Source organism: Phodopus roborovskii, unplaced genomic scaffold, assembly GCF_943737965.1.
Source record: "Phodopus roborovskii unplaced genomic scaffold, PHOROB, whole genome shotgun sequence".
NCBI lineage: Eukaryota > Metazoa > Chordata > Mammalia > Rodentia > Cricetidae > Phodopus > Phodopus roborovskii.
In genome coordinates, this window is record NW_026126460.1 from 23,665,001 (window position 1) to 23,688,003 (window position 23,003).

The window sequence follows — 23,003 nt, forward strand, 5'->3', positions numbered from 1 at the left end:
GAAACTCTTCAAGGCTCCTGAACAGACTGTCGGGTGATCGCCGCAGAGGTGCCTGCAAAGCTGGAGTACGAAAAGCTGGGTGTCGAGTGAACAAAAGAATGTGGGGGGGTGGAAATTAAGGAATGCCAAAAATCAGCTCCTGATCCATCCTAGCTTTTAAGTCAACTCATTCTCATAAAATTAATATTCCTTTGTAGTCAAAGGCATGTAAAGCCTAGCAAAGGCGGCTGGTGAATAGTTCTTACAATTTTGAATAATTTCTTTTTCTTTCCGTATTTGTTGGTTTGTTTGGGTGTCTTCTGAAAAACCTACGATACTCTTCAGGTAGTTTAACATGTTTGTGATTACAGCAGAAGAAAAATGAAACTTCAATAAATCAAAGCAGGTACCGGGATGTCTTCAGAAGTATCTGTTTGATTCCTTTTCCCTCGATACCCAGTTCCCATCATTCTAACTGGAGCCAGTCTAAACTGTTATTTGCCCTGCAAGTGAATTCAGAGTTGGGTATTTAGCCGATTCCTGTGGAGAAGGCCTTTTAAATCTGATGTGAGAAATCTATTTCACAAAAAGGCTCGTGAGACAAAATATACAGAGCCCCTTGATGCCTCAAGAACATTTAAAAGAAGTGTTGGCCACCCTGGGTTCTGCTCTGCTGGTCCATTTTCTCCAGGCCTCTAATATTTAAAATGAACTGTTGAACAAAATCTTTACAAATGATTAATATGAATGACCTTGATGAAATAAACATACACACACACACACACACACACACACACACACACACACACACACGCCAGAGCACATCATCCAACAGTCTCACTTTCGCATTTGCTGACTTCTTTAGTGGGTAAAAAAATTATATTTGCATTCATAATTGATTGCAAAAATAACTTGCAAAGTTTGGGCTCCCTGTAAAGGAAACACACACACACACACACACACACACAAAACACAACTCTTAACAGCAAAGAAGGTAGTAAGCACTTCACCATTGTGGAGGCAAAGTGCTACCCAAAAGTGTTGAGATCACTTTGATCAGAATGTAACTCCCATTGAAAGGAAGGGGTAAAAAGAGGAAAAAGAAAAGGTCTGCTTTTGCTACTTTAGAGTGGAAATGTTATTAAAATATCCAAGATGGCTCAATATTTTAATTTGAAACATATGTATTTTTGCATTCCCTAAAATGTTTTAATGTTTTTATATAGTTAAACAGAATAACAACTCTTCTTCGAATCTCAACTAGCACTTCCCTAAGAAAACATAGGGAAAAAAAAAATAAGTCAAGGAAATGAAATACTCAGATCGAGTACCGTGCACCACCCAGACTTGGCACAGGAGTATGAATGCTGCCGTTTTAAAAGTTATATAGTTATCTTGCTATTCAAACTGTATTAAACAAATTTATGCCTAACTCTCACAAATGCAACTCCCAACAACCTGTTGGAAGCTGGTCCCTGAATCAATGTAAGGAAAGGGCTTGCTTGCAGATCAGAAAAGGGAGTTCAATACATTCGATTGTTTTGATTTGTATGGAGTTACTTTTAAAAAAAAAAAAAAAGAGTCAAGCATTGGCTAGAAGTGGCTAAGATCAGATTTCTTCTTTAATCTAAAGGTCGAGCACTGCCTTTCACTCTTATCAAATAAAATTTTTTAATTTGCAATTCAGAGCTCAAAATTGCAATATATTTGATCTTAGTATGGTATAATCAGCAAGAAAAATAGAAATAAACTCTTTCATATGGTAAACGGTAGTGCTTATTATTCTGGTTGTACAAGGGGTATATTTTCTCCTTCTAGTCGTCTCATTTTATAGCATTCAGCCTCGATTTCAAAAGATTAGTAAATACGGCAACATTCGCTTACATGTGTTTCCACAAACCTGCTTAAGATAAAGAAATCTACAATGACAAAATTTAAACCAGAGATATTTGATACATTAAAAAGTTTAGCATGTAAATATTAAAATTTCAGAATGCACCGTGTGTTGTTAATTTTATCATTCAGCCTTTGCTGTGAAGGATTGAAATACATGAATGAATTTCTGTGCATTTTCAAAATATACAGCTTAAAAGTCCATATGTTAAATGTCAACTGTTGAAATAAATTTCCATAAAAACAAAACAGTAAAAAGGTAGACGGGGAAGAAAACTTCATAAAATCTCCTTTTGATAGACCATGACATTGTGCCTTGTGTTGTTTCCAGTTCAAAAGGAAAAGGTCTTACATTCTTTCCAAGTTTCTAAAATGCTCACAGCAAGTAGAAAAAAGAAAAAAAAAAAGAAAGGAAGGAAGGGAGGGAGGAAAAAGAAAACTACAGTTTCCAGATTTTAATTAATTTCTTGTTTAATCTTTATAAAATTGTATCAAATTATTGTGTATAGAAAATGTTCATTTTTTGAATATATATTTTTGAGTCAACTTAAAGCAAAATAAGAAAAAAAATAGGAAAAAAATGTCTTGCCCAATTCTATTTCTAACAACTGTTCAGTGCCAGGTGTGAGACAGTTAGTTTCTTGCTTAACCCACACTTAAAATAGTGTATAGAATAGTCAGAAAAGTGAAGTGCACTTTGCCTAATATATTCTCTCTCTCTCTCTCTCCCTTTCTCCCTCCTTTCTCCCCTTCCTCTTCCTCTCCTTCCTTCCCTATCTCTTTTTCAAGATCATTTCAGATTCTGATTTGGTCAATTATCAGACATCTATGTCCCTCTTTAGAAACAGGAAGAAATCACTACCATTATGCAGAAGGCAGTAACATTTTTATATAAATACAGAATTGTTTACATTCTCTAAAGAATACCCCATACTTTCCCAGCCTCTTATAGCAAAACTTTGTCAGCCAGAACAAGAAAGCATGCATCCCTGGTGTGGATAGGGCAGGGTGATCTGACCACCTGTAGGAGCATACAGAGATGTGCCTTCGAGGCTTCTGGTCCTACCCACCACCCCAAAGCCATCCTGCCCCAACCCCAAAGACAAAACAAGACAGGACAATCACTTGCCTAAGATACTGAGTCATGATCTCTGCCCATCCTTGACCTGAATGCTGGGACTTCTTGTGACCCCACTGTTTCCTAGAGCAGCTGCCTGGGGCTACTAGAATTGCTGGTGGTGGGACATTGCCATGGCCACCACTGCCTGCCATAGGCTTTGGCTTTCACTTTGCCTTGTATTTGCATGCTCCAAAGGACAAGAAACTAAGGGACAGAGAGTCATAGCAGCAAACTGGCCATAGGGTTATTTCCAGAGACTTATTAGAAGCGTGGACATAGTGCTTCAGGCCACCTTGACAACCAAGGGAATTAAAGCCCTGACAAAATAGAGTTCTGCCTGCCTGTTCTTCTCTGGTGAGTGAAGACTCTTCATTTGCTTGAAAGGTGCCAGTCCCAGATGTTTTTTGAGGGGTTCTCTGTGAGTGCCGAGGATGCTAAGTAGTGGAAAGACATGTGGACAAGTTGCCTAACTCCCACTTTGGCCCCCTGAGTTAAGAAGGCAGAGAACAGAAAGAGCCATACTGGAAGCTCAAAGGTCTCAAGCACACATGGGGGGACCAGAGCATCCTCACTGAGATTCATCTGTTCTCCTGTGTAACTGGGCCATGTTCTCACGTCACATCCAGATGCTTGTCATCTCACTGGAAACAGATGGCAGCAGATGCAGCATTTGAGACTCAAGAGGCCCATCTAGAGAAAGAGGCCCATCAAGTCTTAGTTTTTGCATCATTTGTAAAAGTCTAAGGAAATTCAGACCTTGTTGGGGCCCCTGTCAGAGACACAAAGGGGCTTGCATGGGTACAACTCCACAGGTTCATTAGCTCTGTGGAGAATCTATCTCTCAGGGGTGAGGGTGTGGCTCATTTGGTAGAATGCTTGCCTAGCATGCATGAAGGACTAGCATGGGTTCAGTCCCCAGCACCATAGAATCCAGGTTGTACACACCTGTAACCCCAGCATTCTGAAGATACAAGGCAGGAGAATCGGGCTCTGGCGGTCATTCTCCACTACACAGCAAACTTAAGGCTAACCTAAGCTAACATAAAAGCATGTCTCAAACAAACCACCACCAACAAAAGCCAATAGAAAAGAACCTACTTCTGACAAATGTTCCCCCTAACAGAGGCAGACTGCTGTTGGAGTCTTAATTCCAAGGACATAATTCAATATTCATATAATACCAATAGAATCTAAGTAGCAACTCTAAGACCCAAAGACATCTATCATAAATTTAATAGCACATAAACTAACAATAGACAACAGCCCAGTTGTTCAATTCAGAGCCTCTTTGCTTATGTCTTCCGAGCTTCTGAGGTTCTCAAGGGCTCCGGAACCAGAGGATACAACTCGGCTGGTAGAATGCATGCCTAGGAAGTACGAAGTTCTGAGTTCAGTCCCCAGCGCCACATAACTCAACATCTAGACTCTAGATTCTAGAGGCTAGGGTATCTGAGCCCTCTCAGCTAGTGCACCCAAGAAGAATATCCCTCACATCTTAGAGTCTGACCTCTGGAGGTCGGTGCATTTCCTCAGACCTCTACAGATGTCCTGGAGCTATTGAAAGTGCGAGAGCTCAGATCACTGTGGCCGCATAGGAAAAGCTTTCTGCTTGGAGTCAAGATGAGCCCTACACATGCATTCCTATGCATTCCTGATCTATGGTTCCCAGTCAGAAAGAACCTGTATACTCTTCTCTGGTTCAGTATTTGCCAAGGGCCCGGAACACCAAAACCAAGACCCTTCCCTGCCACCTGGAGTGGAGAATTCTCTGGAGCTAATTTGGCTTCACCTACTCTTGGGTAGCTGGGGGGCGGGGGCGCCCTGCCTTCTGGTCTTCTCCATCAGCAAGGAGGGCTCTCCTGGCTGAACTGATCCCATCTGTACTTATTCAAGACAGGATCTGCTGGGGGCTGATGTGAAGAGCATCAGAAACCTGTTCTTTGCCTCTTCCAGTGGCTTGCCGCTGTGGATACCCGGCAATCTCATCTGTCCTCCGTGCTAAACTGGCCAGTCCCAAGATCCCTTGCAAAGTGTCAGCACCCCTGCCAGACGAAGTTGTTTTGAGTTTCTGTGTGAATAAGGGCAGGATGAGGAGTGAAAGAGTGTGTGCATTTGGTAGGGCTTCACAGGAAAAGGCAGGTGGAAGTCAAGGAAGAGAGAGAAGAGAGGAGAAGAAACCAGCCCAGAAACTGACCACTCCCCCTACTCAAGGTCAACTCACAAGCCAGTGGAGGAAGGAAAGCGTTTTTAAATGTCTTGGGGAAACTGTGTGACAGTTCATTTTCTTTCTGTCTTTCTTACTTTTCTTTTCTCTCCCCCCCCCCCCCTTCTTGGTTTTTTTTTTTTTTTTTTTTTTTTTTTTTTTTTTTTTTTTGAGACAAGGTTTCTCTGTATTGCTTTGGAATGTGTCCTGGAACTAGCTCTGTGGACCAGGCTGGCCTCGAACTCCCAGAGACCCACCTGCCTCTGCCTTCCGAGTGCTGGGATTAAAAGCCTGCACCACCAACACCTGGCTCATTTTCTTTTTCCTAAGGTTTTTCCAAAAGGATTTTGCTTGTACAGAAACATCAGTGTGAAAAATAACATTTTTTTTCTTTGTTTTTAATATGGGTTTTCACTTTTAGAAAATAGAAAGGATTCATTTCAGGTGAAAAATCATCACAATGGATGACATTAAATTATAGCAATTGGGACTGTTGATGGTGGCACACACCTTCAATCCCAGCACAAAGGCAGGAGGATCTCAGTGGGCTTCAGAGTGTGTTCTAGATAGCCAGGACTGTCACACAGAGAAACCTTGTCTAGAAAACCAGAAAAAAAAAAAGAGTATAGTAATAATGGAAGTTATCCAACAAAGATCCAGAAAAAATTCAGAATTCAGTTCTGTGTATTATTTGTAACAATGAGATGATTCCTCTCCTATCTCCTAGCTGACCAAGGTATATGCTGACCTACTCTACTGACCACTTATGGTACTTCCTACATTACAAGTATCCATTGGTTTTGTCTTCAAGAATGCTCAAAAAAGATCAGCACAGGCAAGGGGAAGACACAGAGAAGCCAGCCTTCACTGAGTAAGCTGGAAAAAGCCTCACAACTGATCCCAAACAGGTGAGAGTTTGAGTTGCCATCCTGATCTACTGAAGCAATGTCTGCCATCTAACAGCAGTTTTTCCAATACTGGGGCATCCCTCTAGTCAGTTCAGGCACACTAGAGTTTGGGTCTTTGAGATTTCTGACCTGACACTCTATCCCAAGTCATCCATTTGCCCTCTTCTCCCAGACAAACACTCAGCAAGTATTCAAAGCTTGGCAGGGCCAGTGACCACAAGCAGACATTGGCTTCAAGTAAGAAACTATAGAAGTTGCCTTTCTACCACTTTGTAATAAATGTATGTTGCACACAGACACATACCATGGATGTGTCCTGTCTGCATAAAACTGAGCAATCCACCACCTGGAAGGCATCCATGCTGATGAGCTCCCAAGTCCTATTTTGCCTTGGCAGATTACTAGTCTACCCCAGGCATTGTGAGGACCCCTCCATTTCATCTGCTCTCCTTCCCAGAATGGATTTTCAGGCCTTTCAGAAACAGTCTGATAGGATGTCAGAAGGCTCTAAACATTCCAAAACAAAGCCAACACTTCCAGGCACCGAGATCTCACCTACTTAGGAATCCTGAAGTGCAACTCCTCCCAGATGGATTCAGGAGTCTCTTCCTGTTTTCAATAATTTCCGGGAATAAGGGTGTGGAGATGGCTTAGTGAGTAAGAGTTCTTGCTTTGTCAGCACAAGGACCTAAGTTGGAAACCCTTGTATCTATATATTGTTAAAAAGTCAAACATGGCTATGTGTGCCTATAACCCCAGCACTGAGGGATAGAGACAGGTGAACCCTAAGAGCTTGTTGACCAACCTGAATGTTAAACTTCTGACTGAATGAAAGAATCTATCTTAAGGAAATAGGTAAAGCATAATAGAAGACAAGTATATCCTGCTCTGGCTTCCATGTGCACATGCATGGGAGCATGCACCCTCACAGTCACATAAATACAACATGTACAACACAACACATACATACACATACGCACATGCACACGTGTGCACACACACTCACACACACTGAAAATGAAAGAGTACCTCTCCCAGGGCTCCAGAGATGGCTCAGTGCTTAAGAGTACCTGTTGCAGAAGACATGGCATGCGTTCCCAGCACCCACATGTTGGTTCCCAACCATGGTCAACTCCAGTCCCAGATCATCAGGAGCCCTTTTCTGGCCTCCATGGGCACCAGGCATATATGCAGTGCACATACATGAATGTAAGAAAAACATTCATATACAAAAAAATAATATTAGAATCTTAAAAAAAAAAAAAAAAAAAAGTAGCACTTCCAAAAGACAGCTGCTCAGGGCTATGAAGCTAGTTCCCCAGTGACTGACTCTATTTGCCATCTCTTTGCCTACCTGAAAACACTGTAAGGGTATCATATATCCAGAGTTCCCTCACTCTGCACATGGCGGCCCTGAAATAATTTATAATATACGGTCTAAGTTTCTTCTGACAACAACATCACAGCAACACGAAAACACATCAGGATCTTCCTTTTGGGATTAACCACCCTTAGATTCCCCTCCTAAGTAGGGAACTGGATACTCTTGCAGGTAGGAAAGAGATGCCACACTTTTACCAACCTGATTCCACTCAATATGCATAGGGCTGGGGTGGGGGGGAGTGGGAAGGCTGCTTTTGATTCTTCCCATTCTTGCAGCTGTTCCTAACACCAAGCCTGTTTACATTGTCCCTCTGGTCACTTGAGATCTCACAGGCAAGGCAAAGGGAAAGCAGAAAGGGGATCCATGAAGCCAGCAGTGCCTCTCAGCTTGCAGAATGCACACCCCTGCTACCTCATGCTCACAGACTGTGTGCTGAGCATCTTGGGATGGCAACAAGAATTGTCAAGAGACAAGTCTTGTTTTCTTTCCTTTTTCCGTTTTTGTCTTCCCCAGTTACGGCTTTAATGTTCAGAAGTCAATCCCTAGCCCTTTATTTCTCCTGCCACTGCATGGACTTTTCCTAAGAAGGGGTGGCTTGAAATATTCGCTTTGTAACATGTACTGCTATCATCACTCCCCATCTCTGGGGCTTGGGGGTGACTAGTCTTTCTTGGAGAGTTGGAGCACAGTTCTTTCTGGCTTGGTTCAGACTCTATCTCCCAATTTAGGCAAGTTGGGTCTCAGCAACTGTGTTCCCAAGCATCGGATTTAAGGGGAAATGGGCCAAAATGAGTTGAGAGGGGTAAGGTATGTGGAAAAATATAACAAGGCTTTTGTGCAGGAAAAGGGAAGGGATACATACTCCCTTAAAGTGAGCCATTACCAAACACAGAAACCCCAAGTCAGCATGCCTCAAAATCAGAACACAACAGTATGTTCTATGACTTACCAGTTCGAACCTAACTTGGGGTCCTTGGAAGACAATGTCTCTTTTACAGCTTAATGGTTAGAATAAGTTGTTTCTAAATTATATAAACTACCTATAATATCTCTAGTACAAAATAAAAGCAAGCAAAAAAGCCTAACACCAGAAGACTGTTTTAGCTAGGAATGAAATTAAATAAATATTAAACCAAAAAAAAAGTATTTTAAAAGAAACCAATAAGTAGGGGGCAAAGAAACTGGCTTAGAGTTAGAAGATGGAACATCTTCTAACTCTTGCTGGCGTGACTCGGACAGGAGAGGATCGGGTTGAATTTCCTGGTGTTCATCTGTCTAGGTTGTAAGTTATTTCTCCCTGAATAAACATCTATTCGGCCTATTTGTTTATCCTGATCCTTATTTAACCTCGATATCTGGTGTCAGAAGTGGAATTGAACTCCAGCAGGAGCAACAACAGTGTCCAACATATTTTCGGGAAAGTGCACGGTGCTGTCAGGAGCAACAGTGTCTCATGTCAATGGAGTACTAATATTAAAAACAGTAATTTCAATGCTCCCACTCAGACTGTGACAGAGGAAAGAGTCTTGTCTGTCTTCCACAGGATCCCCCCACAAGGCAAATGCCCTCCCGCCTTTCAACTGTTCAGCTCCTTCACCATTTGCTCTCCGTGAAGAACCCAAATTCCATCAAAGCCCTCAAAATCACAAATGCCATCCCCTTATTTTATAAATAAACTCACATCTGTGCCAAATGGTACTGTTACATTGAAAACATTTTAAATGTAAAATAAATCACCCTCTGCCAATATAACGGAATACTACACAGCTATACAAACAGGGCTGAGAAATCCCTGGTGAAGATTGATTGCTGAGCTCAAAAAGAAAAAAATAAAATGAGGTGCAGGAAAGCTGACATAGAAGATTGCCATTTCTACCAGAGGTGAAAACATTATACACGTGAGAGATAAACTGGGGGGGGGTGATTAATTGCATGTTTGTGCCATCTGGGGGGGGGGAGGCACTCATTGATATTGATCTAGTATACAGGGAAAGAAAACATGTTACCCTGCTTCCATTCATAGCTTTTGAGTTTTGTACAAAGCAAGTGTTTTATCCACCCAAAAATAAACATGGCGGTTTGAAAACTAAAATTGACTGCCAGTCTATGTCATTTGAAGTGTTGACTTGTTGAGGATGTGATTCTCAGCCTGTCCATGGAACTGAGAGTTGGCCCTCAGAACCAAGATGTCCCCTCGCATCTGAAAGCCTTCAGGGGGCTAGGAGGCATCCAGAAGGAAGGTGGCATGCTCTCCAATAAGTTTTTATCAGTTTCTGGGGTCGAGCCAGCCAAGGAGCAGAGACTGCCTGCTGTGACGCCTAAGCCTTAACAGCTGCGTAAACCAGCAGTGCCCCAGCCTGACCTAACTCTGAGACAGGTCAGAGCAGTGCATGTGGGGATAAGAAAACAGCCTTCCATGCAGCCAGGGCCTGCACTGTCAAGAGGCTCAAACCAGAGGCAGGGGCAGGAGCTCTCGGTCCCCAGAGCCTCATGAGCAAGATACTTTCATTTCACTCACAGTGCATGCCTGTGGTCCAAGATTCACAAGATCAAGCACACGTGCACGCGCACAGCCTCACCACCATTTTAGGGGTGGGGTTGAATAGGAGGAAATCAAATTAAAAGGTCATTGTAATTTATCCTCCAGCTTAAGATGGCTACTATGGAAAGTCTCCTCCACACGTCTAAGCTCCAGTGCTAAGAACCGTGCACCAGGAACTGAGAATGAGTCCAATCCCGTTTAAGAATGGGCAGGCAGAAGAGGAGGTGTAATGAAAGGCCGTGGGGAACTCCACCACGTGAACGAGTTAGCGAGTGGCAGGAGCGAAAATACGTTGGGATCAGTGTTCACTAAGCAGTTTGCCCGACTTTGACTGGGCAAAATAAACAAACAAAAGTTTGCAAACAAGTTCATCCAACAGAGCAAATCGATAGCCTGGGAGGGGAAAGGAGTTAAGAAATATCCTTCGACATTTGGCGGAAGTTTTAGAAGTTTGTAATTTTTCATCCCTATGAATGAAATCAGTGAAGTTGCTCTATTAAAGGGTGTCTGACAAGAACGTTTCTGGGCAAAGGGGAGAATGTGGAGTGTATATATGTATGCTGTGTGTGAAAGCTGAGGGTGTGTGTGCTTGGTCTTCATTGTTGCTGCTAAGCCTTGAATTAAGCTTTTTATCTGCCCTTGGGCAGAGCCCATCTGCTAGCCTGTAGGCTGGTCACTTTCTCAATATGTTCAGAGTTTTGTGTCCCCTACCCCACCAGGATTTGAGTTTTGCGAGTAGATATAATTTGCACACAAGTATCTCCTCATCTTGTTCTTACAGAACCCTTGGAAACTAGCATGACCCACTTTGTCTTAAAAGTGTCAAAGATGAAGTTCAGGAGGTCACACCTGAACAGTGATGGGTCTCCATTGCCATTTCAGAGACTGCTAGGTAAGGCCAGCACAGTGCCACTTTAACTCTGGCCATTGTGTTCTTTTAGAGCACAAAAAAACGTGTAGAAAAGTTCTAAATCAGACATGACAAAAACACTCAGTGCTCCAACAGCCTTCTAACAGCAAACTGCCGGGTCCAGGTGACCACTTTCTTTACAAAAATAAATTACACCAATTAATTTTCTGAATGATGATGATACATTTGAATATTAAACTTTAGGATATACGTTTAAGACTAGAAGGAGATGGCGCTGAGTGATAGAATGGACACCTGACATTGTTGATCCCTGGGTTCCATTCCTAGCATCAGAGGAATTAAATAAACAAACAAACTCATCGTTTGTTCTAGAACTTTATGCTAAGAAATAAGAGGAACATGTGGCTGACATATATCTATGTCACTCATAAAAAAAGTCACAAAATAAAAATGTTAACTTTCTGCTTAAATGCAAACATGTGACTATATCAACATTCACTATAAAAACAAAAATAAATGGAACAGATTCCATGTTAAGTAGTAATTAACTTTCTTTTCTTAGCTATTCTACCCTAATTTACTTGTGGTATGTATCCAAGGGTATAAGACAAAGCAGATTCAATGCTGTAAGTCTTCATAGAGCCATACTTATTGACTTTATTTTTTAAAGGTCTACATTTAAGTTTCCACAAATCTATATTTTTTTTCATTTTTCTTTTTTACTGTGATCTTATGAATGGTACAAGCTGAAGTTATACTTGTAACCCCTCCCTCAACCTTGTTGGTCATTGCCCAAGAGGTTCCCTTGCTCATTGCAAAGCATTTTAATCAGCTATTTCTGAATGGAATCTGTTGGGTTGGATCCAGAACAAGAATTGACCCCTAGAATTGAGAATTGGTGTTAATATGCTATTACAGACCCAATAGAACTGAGCAGCTAAAAGTCCATAAGAAAGTTTATCCAGTAAAGTACTGAATGGATCTAAGGATATAGGCACACAATAGATTGGCTTTTGCCTGTCATGGATTCTAGCTTCCATAGAAAAGACAATTTGTCACTTCAGTAGATGGTGGACATAAAAATTCAGATGACTTAGATCAAGTTGCTTTGGCGCAAAGGGGATGTGTTCCTTTCCTTTGCTTTACTTAAAATCCTGCTGTAGAATTTTAAATGCTGTAAACATTTTTTGCTATTTGCCATGTAAACTAATTTGCCTTTTCAACATTCTCCATTTTGGGAGAAAAGTGTATCAAATCAAATTCTAAATTTTACACAGATGCTCCTTTATTGCAATACAATTTCTTCTTTAAAAATAGAGAGAAAGGTGGCAATTTACACAGCAGAAATGATCTGTTCCTGTTTACCAGGAATAAAGGAAAGCAGGATGTAGGAGGTAAGAATTCATAAAACTTGTGTGATTGTCTTCAGCTACATTTTTATGTCTCCCTTCCACAGGGGCAAATTTCTAATGCAGTAAGTAGCTCTCAACCTGTAGGTTGTGACCCTTTGGGGGTGGATCAACCTTTTCATGGGGTTCCCATGTCAGATGTCCTGCATATCTGATATTTACATTATGAGTCATAACAGTGATTCATAACGGCAGCAAAAATTTCAGTTATGAAGTAGTAAGGAAAATCATTTTATGCTTGTGGGTCACCACAACATGAAGAACTGTACTAAAGGGTTGCAGCACTAGGAAGGCTGAAGATGACTGTAAACCATGGGAGAGCCATAGAACAATATTACATCCACCTTGCTGTTCATCTGCAGAGAGAATGGCAAGTTCCCTTTCACTTTCTCTCTCTGCATATGACACGTAGCAAAGTTTGTGACATTTTAAATTTTGCTGCAGGATTCTAGATAAAACAGTATGTAAGAGAGTGCCTCCTTTGACACCACAGCCCCTCCCTCAGACAGAGGCAAGAATTCTCAGATCAGCAAGCTCGCCTTGGTACTAAGATCTGGCCCCACATGGATCTGGGATCTGTCTGTCTCCCTGGCCTGACATTCAAGAGGATAAAGTTGCTTCAACACTGTGTGTGTATAAAAAAAAAAAAAAAAAAAAAAAAAAAGTGTGTATATTTGAAATAAGCAACAAAGAATTGAATGACGTTGTACCTGACCCAGGGATGGCAAACCATCATCACATATATTCAAACTGACTCTGACTTGCAGCCTGACAGGCAGTTGTACTGTATTGTCATGATTGATTAGTGCCATGTTATACCACTGAGTATTTGAACATAGGTGAATGAATTCATTATAAGTTAACATATGGGATTCTGACATAGAATTTTTAAAAATATATTTATAAGATAAACACAGCCAACACTGACTTAGTTCCACATGTCAAGACACAACTTGTTTTAAAAGAAGTAAATAATAAAAAGGCAAACCCTTATAACACCATCATTTAGAATCAAAATGCACACGGCAAGGGCGCTCACAAAGCCTCACACAGTGGCACATACATGACATACAGAGAAATACCCCAAGCCTGACTCTGGTATAAATAGGAGAACCTCAGAGTAATTTGTTGGAATTTGCAAATTAAGCACAGAAATGGTATATTTCCAAAGGAGCCCTTGAAAGAATTTTTTTACCGTCATAAAGAAAGGAAAAACCAATACAAATATACTAAATTCTTAAACAAACAAAAACCTAATAGTTGATCTAAAAATCAACAACTACAGAAGTCATGATGGGATTCAGGTGTTTTTCCTAGCAGTCAACATCTGGGAATGTATTAAGATCTATGCTGTTACTTCCAACTCTGATGCCTCTAGAAGTTTTCAGGATAAATATGCCTTTGTACAGGCCAGAACCAGCTTAATTCTCAGTGACCAGTTTGTAAATAAACCCAACAACACACATTGTACATATGAACACGTATCTACTCCCGTAATGCAGGGATTTGAAAATAAACACAAAAATATGAAAATGCCGCACATAGGGAGATATGGCCGCTATATCTCATTGTCTTCCTGTAATTTATCCATCTAATTTTACATTTTAAAAAATCTGATATCTTTTCTGCATAGCACTCCAGCCTGGGAGGCAATTATAGTGACAAATTCACATTTAGAAAATTTGCCATAACAGATAGTAGCGACACCCGCCCCCTCCCCCAGCCCCCCCCCCACACGCCCCAAAGGAGAACCAACTTGATAAAATCACTATCTCAGCCTCAGTACTGAACATGAAATCACCACAGGATAATTGAAAAAATACCCCATGAGCCTTCTCTAGGATACAACACAGAACTGGTTTCAGTTCTTACTCTTGAAGGGGACTTTGGCCAGTTCCTCCTTAGAGATTTCTGAGGAAAAGGAGGATTTTCCAAGACAGATAAATTGAAATGATCCCACTTTGATCTGTGTGGTTAAGAAGACCTCACAAAAGAAGGTGGCCACTGAGGAGCTGAGCTCCCAGCCTTTTAATGAATGACAATGGTATCAACAAACAGCTACTTAATCAATATTTGGCCAGAGCCGCAGAAAACTCCCCTTTCAGATTTTAATTCCTGGTTGTAAAGCAACCCCAGAGCAGCCAGTGAGATAAGACATGAAGCTGACTGCTTAATTGCCATTTTAGTGGCTGGTGAGTTACAAGGTAGGTTCTTGTCCTTAATAGTTCCTTAATCTTCATTTATTGGAGTGAATAAGTAAGTTACCTATCATAGGACCCCACTGAACCGAAACTTTCTGGGTCCCAGGCTAGGCAACTGTCACTGAGCTATTCTGCTGACCAATTTATTTCTTGTATAACGTGAACATTTAATCTCATGATAAGGAAGGATTTTTGTTTTGTCCTCAGAATATTCATGAATGTTGGAACCACTAGGGTTTAGTGCATCGCTCCTATTCACTTGGCTGATTTCTGTATATTCCACTTGCCTGAACCAAGGCACACTTTCTGGTTCCGCATCATCGCCCGGGTGTGTTTTATGACTCAGCCCTGGAGACTCTTAAATGACCCTTCAGTAATTATTACAAACTGGAAGCTCCTACCTCCTGTTCCGGTGCTATCAACAATCACATCAAAATCCAAAATAAACATGATATCGTGCATTAATTAGGAAATCTGCGTGTTTTCAATAAAGCTAGAAAGTAAGCATACAGCAGTTACCCCAGTAAAACAAGAGGAAAAAGAAAGTGCTAAGCGCAGGACCCCCCCACACACACTCCACCCCTTACCTCCCCATTGTTCTGGCTAGGGAATGTTACTGTGGTTTGGTGACCACCACCACCCCCCAACACATTTTTTTTTTTCAAATGGAACACTTTCCTTGAGTAGAATTGTAAAGCATTCAAAACTTTAAAATGTGTCTCCAGGTCTAAATATGATGTTGAGGGCAGACTCCTGTCCTGGCAAATGGACTTAAGAATGGTCAGGAAATGGCCAGTAATAAAAGATCTGGGTCCAGAAATCTGTAATCCTGTGCCCGATTATTTTAATCTGTGGGAAGGCTCAGCCTATCCCCCCACACACACACACACACACCACACCAACCAATTCCCTTCTCCACCAACAAGGAAGAAGCAATTGGCTTTGCTTTTCACAGCATGACTCCCTTCATTCGAGAGTGTGCTTTCCAAACAATCTACTGGGAACGAAATAGTCCAAGAACTTTACCCCCCCCCCCCGCCTTGATCTTTATAGACATACATTTTTTAATCTGACGTCATTTGTCATTAGTTTTAGTAAAGATCATGAGGTTATACACAAAACAAGCTCAAGAAAAACTTTTGACACAGGCATTTTTCTGAAAAAAAAAATTAAAAAAAAAAACCAAAACATTTTTTTCCACTAAAGAAAAAAGAAATGTGAAGGGAATATAAGCTCCCAGAGATCCTGTGCTCGAATTCTTTCAGTTTCATCTCTGCGATTGTTGAAAACCTCCCACGCTTATTTGAGATTTTATTTTTAAAGGGGGGAGAGTCCTGTGAAAGCGTGTCTCCAGGCCCAATCAAAACATCAATTTGGCAATCTGGCCTCTTTCCCCTTGCGCTCCCGCACGGCCACTTCAAAGCCGCAGCAACAAGTCCGTAATTGTAACGTTACATCTAAATATTTAAGCGGAAAGTCTTGCCGTCGCGTGTCCATCTACAGCCCCCGTCTGTCCGGTAATTCCATTATGGCACAAAGCAAAAATGTTGCCCAAAACTCACAAACAGGAAAAGCGTCACCCTGCTGAGAGAAAGGGAGGGGGTTGGGAGGAGGAGGAAGAGGAGTAAGACGAGGAGGGAGGAGGGAAAGGAGGGGAGGAGAAGGAGAGGATGATGAAGGAGCAGTTTCTATCGATTAGTCACCGCTTTTGTGTTAAGGGCTTTCTTTAAAATAAGAAAAAAAAAATGGGGGAGGTTGCAGAAATTTCACTAATGTGAGCCTCAGGCTAGGGAGGGAAGAAAAAAAAAAGGAGAAGAAGGGGGAGGCGGGCTGTGTCTAGATGAAAGTGAGAGGGACATAAAGAAGGCAATTGAGTCGGCTGCAGCCCGGCGAGCTAAGCTGCGGGCCGGCCGGAGCGCGGGGAGGGGCGGCGCGGCGCTTTGGCGCAGGGCGCAGCAGCGGGGGCCCGGGCTATTGTGGCGGCGCCCGCGGGCCCGCTCTGCTGCGCCGGGGGAGGAACAGAGGCGCCCATTGAGCTGCCGCAGCCCGAGGTGCCTGAGCTCGAACTCCGCAGGTCCGGCTGCGCCTGCTCCGTCTGCACTGCTGGCCAAGCACAGGGCGGAAGGTTCCCTACCGCACAACCCTCTTCTTTCACCCCTATGCTGCAGGAAGGATGGAATCAGCAGGGGTGCACAGAGCCTGGGGGTACCTTGGAACATAGGGGTATATGCAGCCGCTGCTTGGACTGAGATTGGACAAGGGAGAAGGAAAATTGGGGAAAGCAAAAGGGACCCTTTAGGAAAAGGGACAAGATCTTGGTGGGGGGGGGGAGAGGGAGGGAGGGGAAGACAGAGACAGAGAGAGGGAGGGAGGGAGAGAGAGAGAGAGAGAAAGAGAGAGAGAGAGAGAGAGAGAGAGAGAGAGAGAGAGAGAGAGAGAGAGAGAGAGAGAGGCTCTGACCTCTGTCTGGGTGCCCTTCTCCCAGCATCCAAGAAGCGCCTGCCAAGCAGACCCCAGGCCAAATTTGTGTCCAGCAAAGCCAACCTCAGCAGCAGGTACCAGGCCCATCTGGCAAGAGCACACAGTAGTGGGGGGGGGCACCCAAAAGTCCCTCCTCCACCAGCTTTTCCCTCCCCTTTGTCAGGACTCAGAAAGCCCTTTCTCAACATCCATTCTATTTTACAAGTGGGACCGTCAGAGACTTTTGATGCCCAAACAACAGAGGGGAATATTTGAGGTTTCTAGACTTCAAACTGCATCTCACTCTATCCTTTCTCTGGGCCCCTCTTGCCCTCCAGGGTTCATCCGGAAAGGAAGCTGGAGGCACTGAAGGGACTCAGGCTGTGTCTTCCTTGACAACCCCAAATTAAATTAGACTTCAGCCTCTGAGGGAGGGGCGTGTGTGTGTGTGTGTGTGTGTGTGTGTGTGTGTGTGTGTGTGTGTTAGAAGAACACAATCCCCACTGGGGGAAACACTCTGATTTTTAAAAATGGTAGCAATTGCCCTTGAATGGCAGCCGGCCCAGTGAGGCGACCCAAAAGACTAGAAACATTTTGTAGGTGAAATGGCCACTTTTTCCACACTGGAGAGTCCATAAAACTTCCTGGCTCAGCAGCTACTGGGGCTCATTGAATAATTCATCCCTCATTGCAAGCCCATAATGTCTATTCTGGGCCCTTTGTGGGGCTGTTTTCTCTTCTTTTCTCCTTGAATTATAAAAAGGCTGCCTTCCTTTGTTCACATCAAGCTGCTCTGAGCTGGAGCTTTGTCTGGGCCAAGCTAAAGTGTGAGTTTCAATGGACTCTCCAGGCTTTGTCTCCCAAGTTCATCTCCAAGTGTAGATTGTGTAGAGAAGGCCTTCTTTGTAAACGCTGGAAAAGTTGTACAAATGTTTGACCAGCTCATTTGAGATGTTTTGTCTCCTGGGCCTTGGTTGTTGCGGCTGCGAGGGAGCGGCTGGTCTGCCTGGCTGATACTTCTAGCAACAAGTAGCAAAGTCATGGATCCCGGCAAGGCCTGTCCCATAACCAAAGGCTCTGCTTTAAGAGCCCATTGGGCCCGGGTCCTCAGCCCTCTGCCTTATTTTTATCATAGCACCTCTAGACTGCTGCTAGGGCTGGAAGGAAAAACAGAATGCCCAGAAATGCATTTGTCCTGACTTACACAGACTTCACTGAAGCCCCTGCTGTAAACACAGAAGTAACAATATGTTCCTTCTCCCTGTTCAGCCTCCTTCCATTCGGGGGCCTCTTCTTGATTATACGTGTGCCCTGAAGCATCTAGATGTCCGTTTATTAGAAGTTGGGCACTTGGTCGCTAACATCCAACTCTAAATATCGAAGGTGCAGCTTTTGTATTGGTTTGCAAAGGAACTTTCCAGGAAGGCCAGCAGTTGTCCCAAAGCTACTCAATGAAGGTAGGGAAGAGAGACACAACAATCTGTGTGCCAGAGCTAAGTTTCTCCTAGTTCATCTCAGAATGCCCTGATAGAAATGGATTATTTCTTTCTATAAACCTTTATTTTTGGAGATGACTCCAAGCAGGTAAGAGGGAAACAGCCTGTAATTCTCCATACCCTGGAGGGAGATTTTTCTTTTGGTGCTGACAGCTCACAGCTAACAGGGAGTGGGTGGTCTGTACCCTGGGGAACAGAGGGTGACAGGACTAGGGGCTCACGAACACAGATCCCTTTGACCCAGATCCCTATAACCCACTACTTGGGCATGGTCAGTTAGTTGCCAGATACACACAGGTTATACCTCATCTCACTTGAGAACAAATGAAAATTAGCCAGCTTATTATACACATGTGCAAACACATTTGTATAAGGCAGCAGAGGTTTGGGCAACATTAGGCTCCCATTGCCCAGAACAATCATATTCTTATTAATTCTCGGTCACATGCAGTTTTTTCCCATAGTGTGAAAGCTACTTCAAGCTCCGCAGACATATTTAACTACCCTGTAGTCTAAACATATATATATATATATATACATACATACATACATATATATATATATGTATATATTTCAGAGAAGCTTAGCTTCCATCTAGGAAGCATCCACAACATCCACCTGCAACACATCTCAGACTTCTCAACCCCAAGGAACTAGAAATGGTGGAGAAAAAAAACTCATAATAACTTAGAGTTAGAACTATTGGTATGTGGCTCAGAGGCACAACACTTGCTGAGTGTGTATGAGTTCCCAGATTTGGGCGCCAGGAAAATAAACATTAGGATAGAGGAGATTTTTGTTTAATACCAAGTACCTCTCTGGCCTCTGACTTAAATGTCCTTCCCGAGACCAGTAGCTGTGCCCGAGGCCGGAATTGAGCTTTGAGATGAGCCAGGGCCATTCTGCGGTTGCGCAGACCCACAGGTCCTAGAATTGGCGCTCGCTGGTAGGAGCGCAGGGCCCACTGGGGCCCCTTACCTCGCTCGCTCAGGATTCCGTCGATGCTGTGTTTAGCCTTTTTCTCGCTTTCCTCTGCTTCCTTCCTCTCTAGATCTGCCTCCTCCTCTTCTCCTTTTCCAAATTTACTCCTCAGGATTCGGCTGATGGAACTCACTGGAGATAAGAGGAGGAAGGCAGCGCTTACGATTGAGAGGCAAAAGGAATGATTGCAAAGGAGACCTCAAAGGCTCAGCCGAGGCATTCAACCCATTTCCTGCTCCTGGGCAGGGCTCACTGCTGTGTTCTGCATCTGGTGGCATCCCGGTCCTTCTGCATTCTCTCTTGTCTTAACGCCCCCCCCCCACACACACACCTTCATTACTTAAGCTGGAACTGGAAAATGGAAATCTCCTAACACCTCCAATTCAGAACGGAGAAATGTTTGTTACCTTCGTCCCTCTCCGAGAAGCGGTAGGCTACTTGCCTCAGAACACCCTAAATAACTTCTTTCACCAGCTCACCTCTCACCGTGCCCCTTCCCAACCCAAAGGCACTGGGCCCCAAAGAACTACAGAGGGCCTGTCGCCTGCAAATCAACTTGTTTTGAGGATAGAAAGGGTTTAAATTTCAACTGCAGAATCATTCCCTATTGTAAAAATCAAAAGAAAACGCACTCTCTCCGATTTATTTTTTCCAGATTCCAGTCTGGTAAACAAATCCATGCTCTGAAATATATCGTTCTTACAGAGGGAAAAAGGGAGTTTCCTTTTAATTAAAAACAAACTCTTCCCGCGCGGAGGCCCAGCGCTGGCCCTTCTTCCCCTAAACCTCTCCCCTAGCTGCCAGGATGTTGAACGGACCCTGGAACTCCAGGAAAATCTCGTCCGGACCGAATTTTCACCCCTTTACTGCGCCGGTCAACTCTCCACCGGTATAGCTTGGATCTCCCTTCAGTGGAAGTTATCAAAACATTTGTTTCTCTTTAGAAGGGAACATCAATACAAATAATCATATAGCCTGTGCCCTATGTTTCCATTTGCGGGGAAACCTCAGGTCATCCTCCAAGCCGCCACCCTGGGGATCAGCCGTTCGCCCAATGCTCCATAAAATATCAAGAATGTCTGGCTTGTAAATATTTCAGGACAGCCTCCCAATAGCCAGGATGGATAATTGGGGAGATTTTATGACTTGTATGACCTGTTGGAGTAAGAGACTGACGGTCCTGCCTCAGGAAAAAGTTAATGGACCCAATACCTGAGGGCACAGTGTTCCGATCACATACAGCATCCTTCAGTAATTTGTCTCGGATTTCCCAGCTGAACATGCCCGGGTTCTCTCTTTTGTATTCCTCAATTTTCTTCTCCACATCAGGCGTTGTCACCTGCTTTAAGAGAATAGGCGGATGGTGCGTTGGTACCCAACATTGTGAACCAGATATGGTGCCTCCACCTCATGGTCAGTAGCATGTTCCTTCCAATAGACTCTGGGACTGTCCCTCTGCTTAGCCAAGGGCTTTAATTCAGTTTAGAAAAGAGCAGACAGGAGATTTTCCCATTCGGACAGCCTGGAGACCATCTATCCACCTGAAGACACATGGGGGACCAGATTAAATTTTTAAAAAATGTAAGTTTGGAGGTGAGGGCTGTACTTTCTGATCCACTAGACACCCCACCGAATCCACACAAAAACGAAACTAAAAGAAAAATGTTAAAAAGAACCACAGAAAAATCAAATTAGGTCAGTTCCAAAGAGGTCAGATCTGAGCTATGGGAGGATTAGGATGAGATTTCAAAGGCCTTGTATCTAGCTTGTATTGTTGTTGTTTTTAATTAGACAAACATAGATAACCTGAAAGAATGACTCTTTCACTCACTCCTAAGATTCTCACTCAGGTTAAGAGAGAAAATGGGGAGGGAGGGGGACTATGTTTGGGAGTCACCAGTGCTCATTTGACTTTGCCCCCTAGCAACTAGAAAATCATACTGGCTTCTCTTCACAACCCAAGAAGGTAGCAGGCCTCGAATAATCTCCTCCCACTCCGGAGAGGGCAGCACTTTCTTGCTTATTAAAGAAAACTAACATGATTTAAGGATCTCTCCAAACTGCTTTTTGAAAATGTAGTCAAGAGGCTTATTATAAAGAAAACTAATAGCCCCGGCTTTTGACTTCTTGAAAACATTTTGCACAGGGGCGGGGGCGGGGGTTCTCAGTGCTGGGAAAGAAAATATTCAAGAATCAAATTGGGATTTTTAGCTTCATTCTAGGAAAGTGGTGCAGTGAGTGGAGATTGGGGAAACAAGCTTGCTTTAGGCGTTTATTAAAATAATTTGTTGAGGGTTCCAAGGCCCCCAGGCATTAAAAACTTTTCCCTTCCCTTGGGGGGAAAAATGCTAATGCTAGCCGGTTTTCAAGGTTCAAGGACCACCAGCAACCATAATAACTAAATTCTACACACACACACACACACACACACACACACACACACCACTCCTTCCTAGATATATAGATAGATAGATAGATAGATAGATAGATAGATAGATAGATATTACCTCCCTTGGAAATTTCCTCACTCCCTGCCAGACGGTGGGTGCCCACTCCCCACCGGCTTGACCACGGACCCAAAGTCCACGAAGCCAGGCCCCAGGCTCACCTTGGGCTTGCTGCCTCCAATGGCACCAGGACGGATGGAGCCTGTCTCTTGGTACCTGCACAGGATCTTAGAGACGCAACCGTGGGACACGCGCAGCTGGCGAGAGATGACACAAGGCCGAATGCCGTGGTGGGCCATCTCCACAATCTTGTGGCGGATGTGGTTGGGAAGAGGCCTGCCGTTGATAAAAACTCCTCCAAGCTGGTTGACCCGGCCCTGGCCGAGGGGGGTGGACACTGGGAAGAGAATGCAAAAGACAAAGTCCAGGCGAAAATCGTTTAGGGAGACTAGAAAGCAGAAAGACGAACCAGCCTAATTCTGCATCCTTCCGGCCAACCATTCAGTGACAGTCAAATACCAACTACCAGGCTTTGGACTCCCCAGCCCCGGACTCTTACGGTTATGATTGTTTCAATGATTATCCACTGCAGGGGCATATTACCTTATGAAAATTGAGTAAATGCTGTAAGATAACTTGATACAGAGAAACTGTATTCTCTCTTTGAGGGAGAGGGGGGTACTGGAAGTTGGAAGGAGAAATAAGGCTGATGCCTAGAACATCTGGCGCTAACAAAATCCTGCCGGATCTGGAGCAAGCTGACAACCTTTTGAGTTTCCAGATCAGAGTGTAGTAGGCAAGGGTCAGGGAGGGTCCGGAAAGGAGACACAGGTGACAGCGCGTATCACCTGTTACACCACAGAAATAAAAAAACGGCGGCGAGCCTGGCTGTGACCACCGCAGCCGCGATTACTGCCATTGCACGCTGCGTTCTACTATGAATCGAGGTCTCAAGACTGCCCTTACTTCCCAAATTGCTTGGTAGAGTTCGAGTTTGCAGTAATTTCTACCTCCCCGAAATTTCCCAAAACCTTCAAGCAAACCAAAGGGCATCCCCAAACATGTTAAGAAACTTCGAGATGCTTCTTGAGTTGATTAGAATTGAATTA

At 43.5% G+C, this 23,003-nt stretch overlaps 1 protein-coding gene across 2 annotated transcripts in view; it reads right to left on the reverse strand.

Moving 5' to 3' along the window:
* Positions 1-23,003, reverse strand: part of Pax3 (paired box 3) — a 91,897-nt gene that overhangs the window by 67,987 nt on the left and 907 nt on the right. The window contains exons 2-4 of one of the 2 annotated variants that reach the window (XM_051190535.1): positions 22,056-22,291; positions 20,660-20,786; positions 19,445-19,579 (exon numbers count right to left, since the gene is read on the reverse strand). In XM_051190535.1, coding sequence (XP_051046492.1) covers positions 19,445-19,579; positions 20,660-20,786; positions 22,056-22,291 — 498 coding nt within the window. Of the gene's footprint in view, positions 1-19,444; positions 19,580-20,659; positions 20,790-22,055; positions 22,292-23,003 lie in introns of both variants that reach the window. The other variant, XM_051190534.1, reaches the window with a different exon arrangement.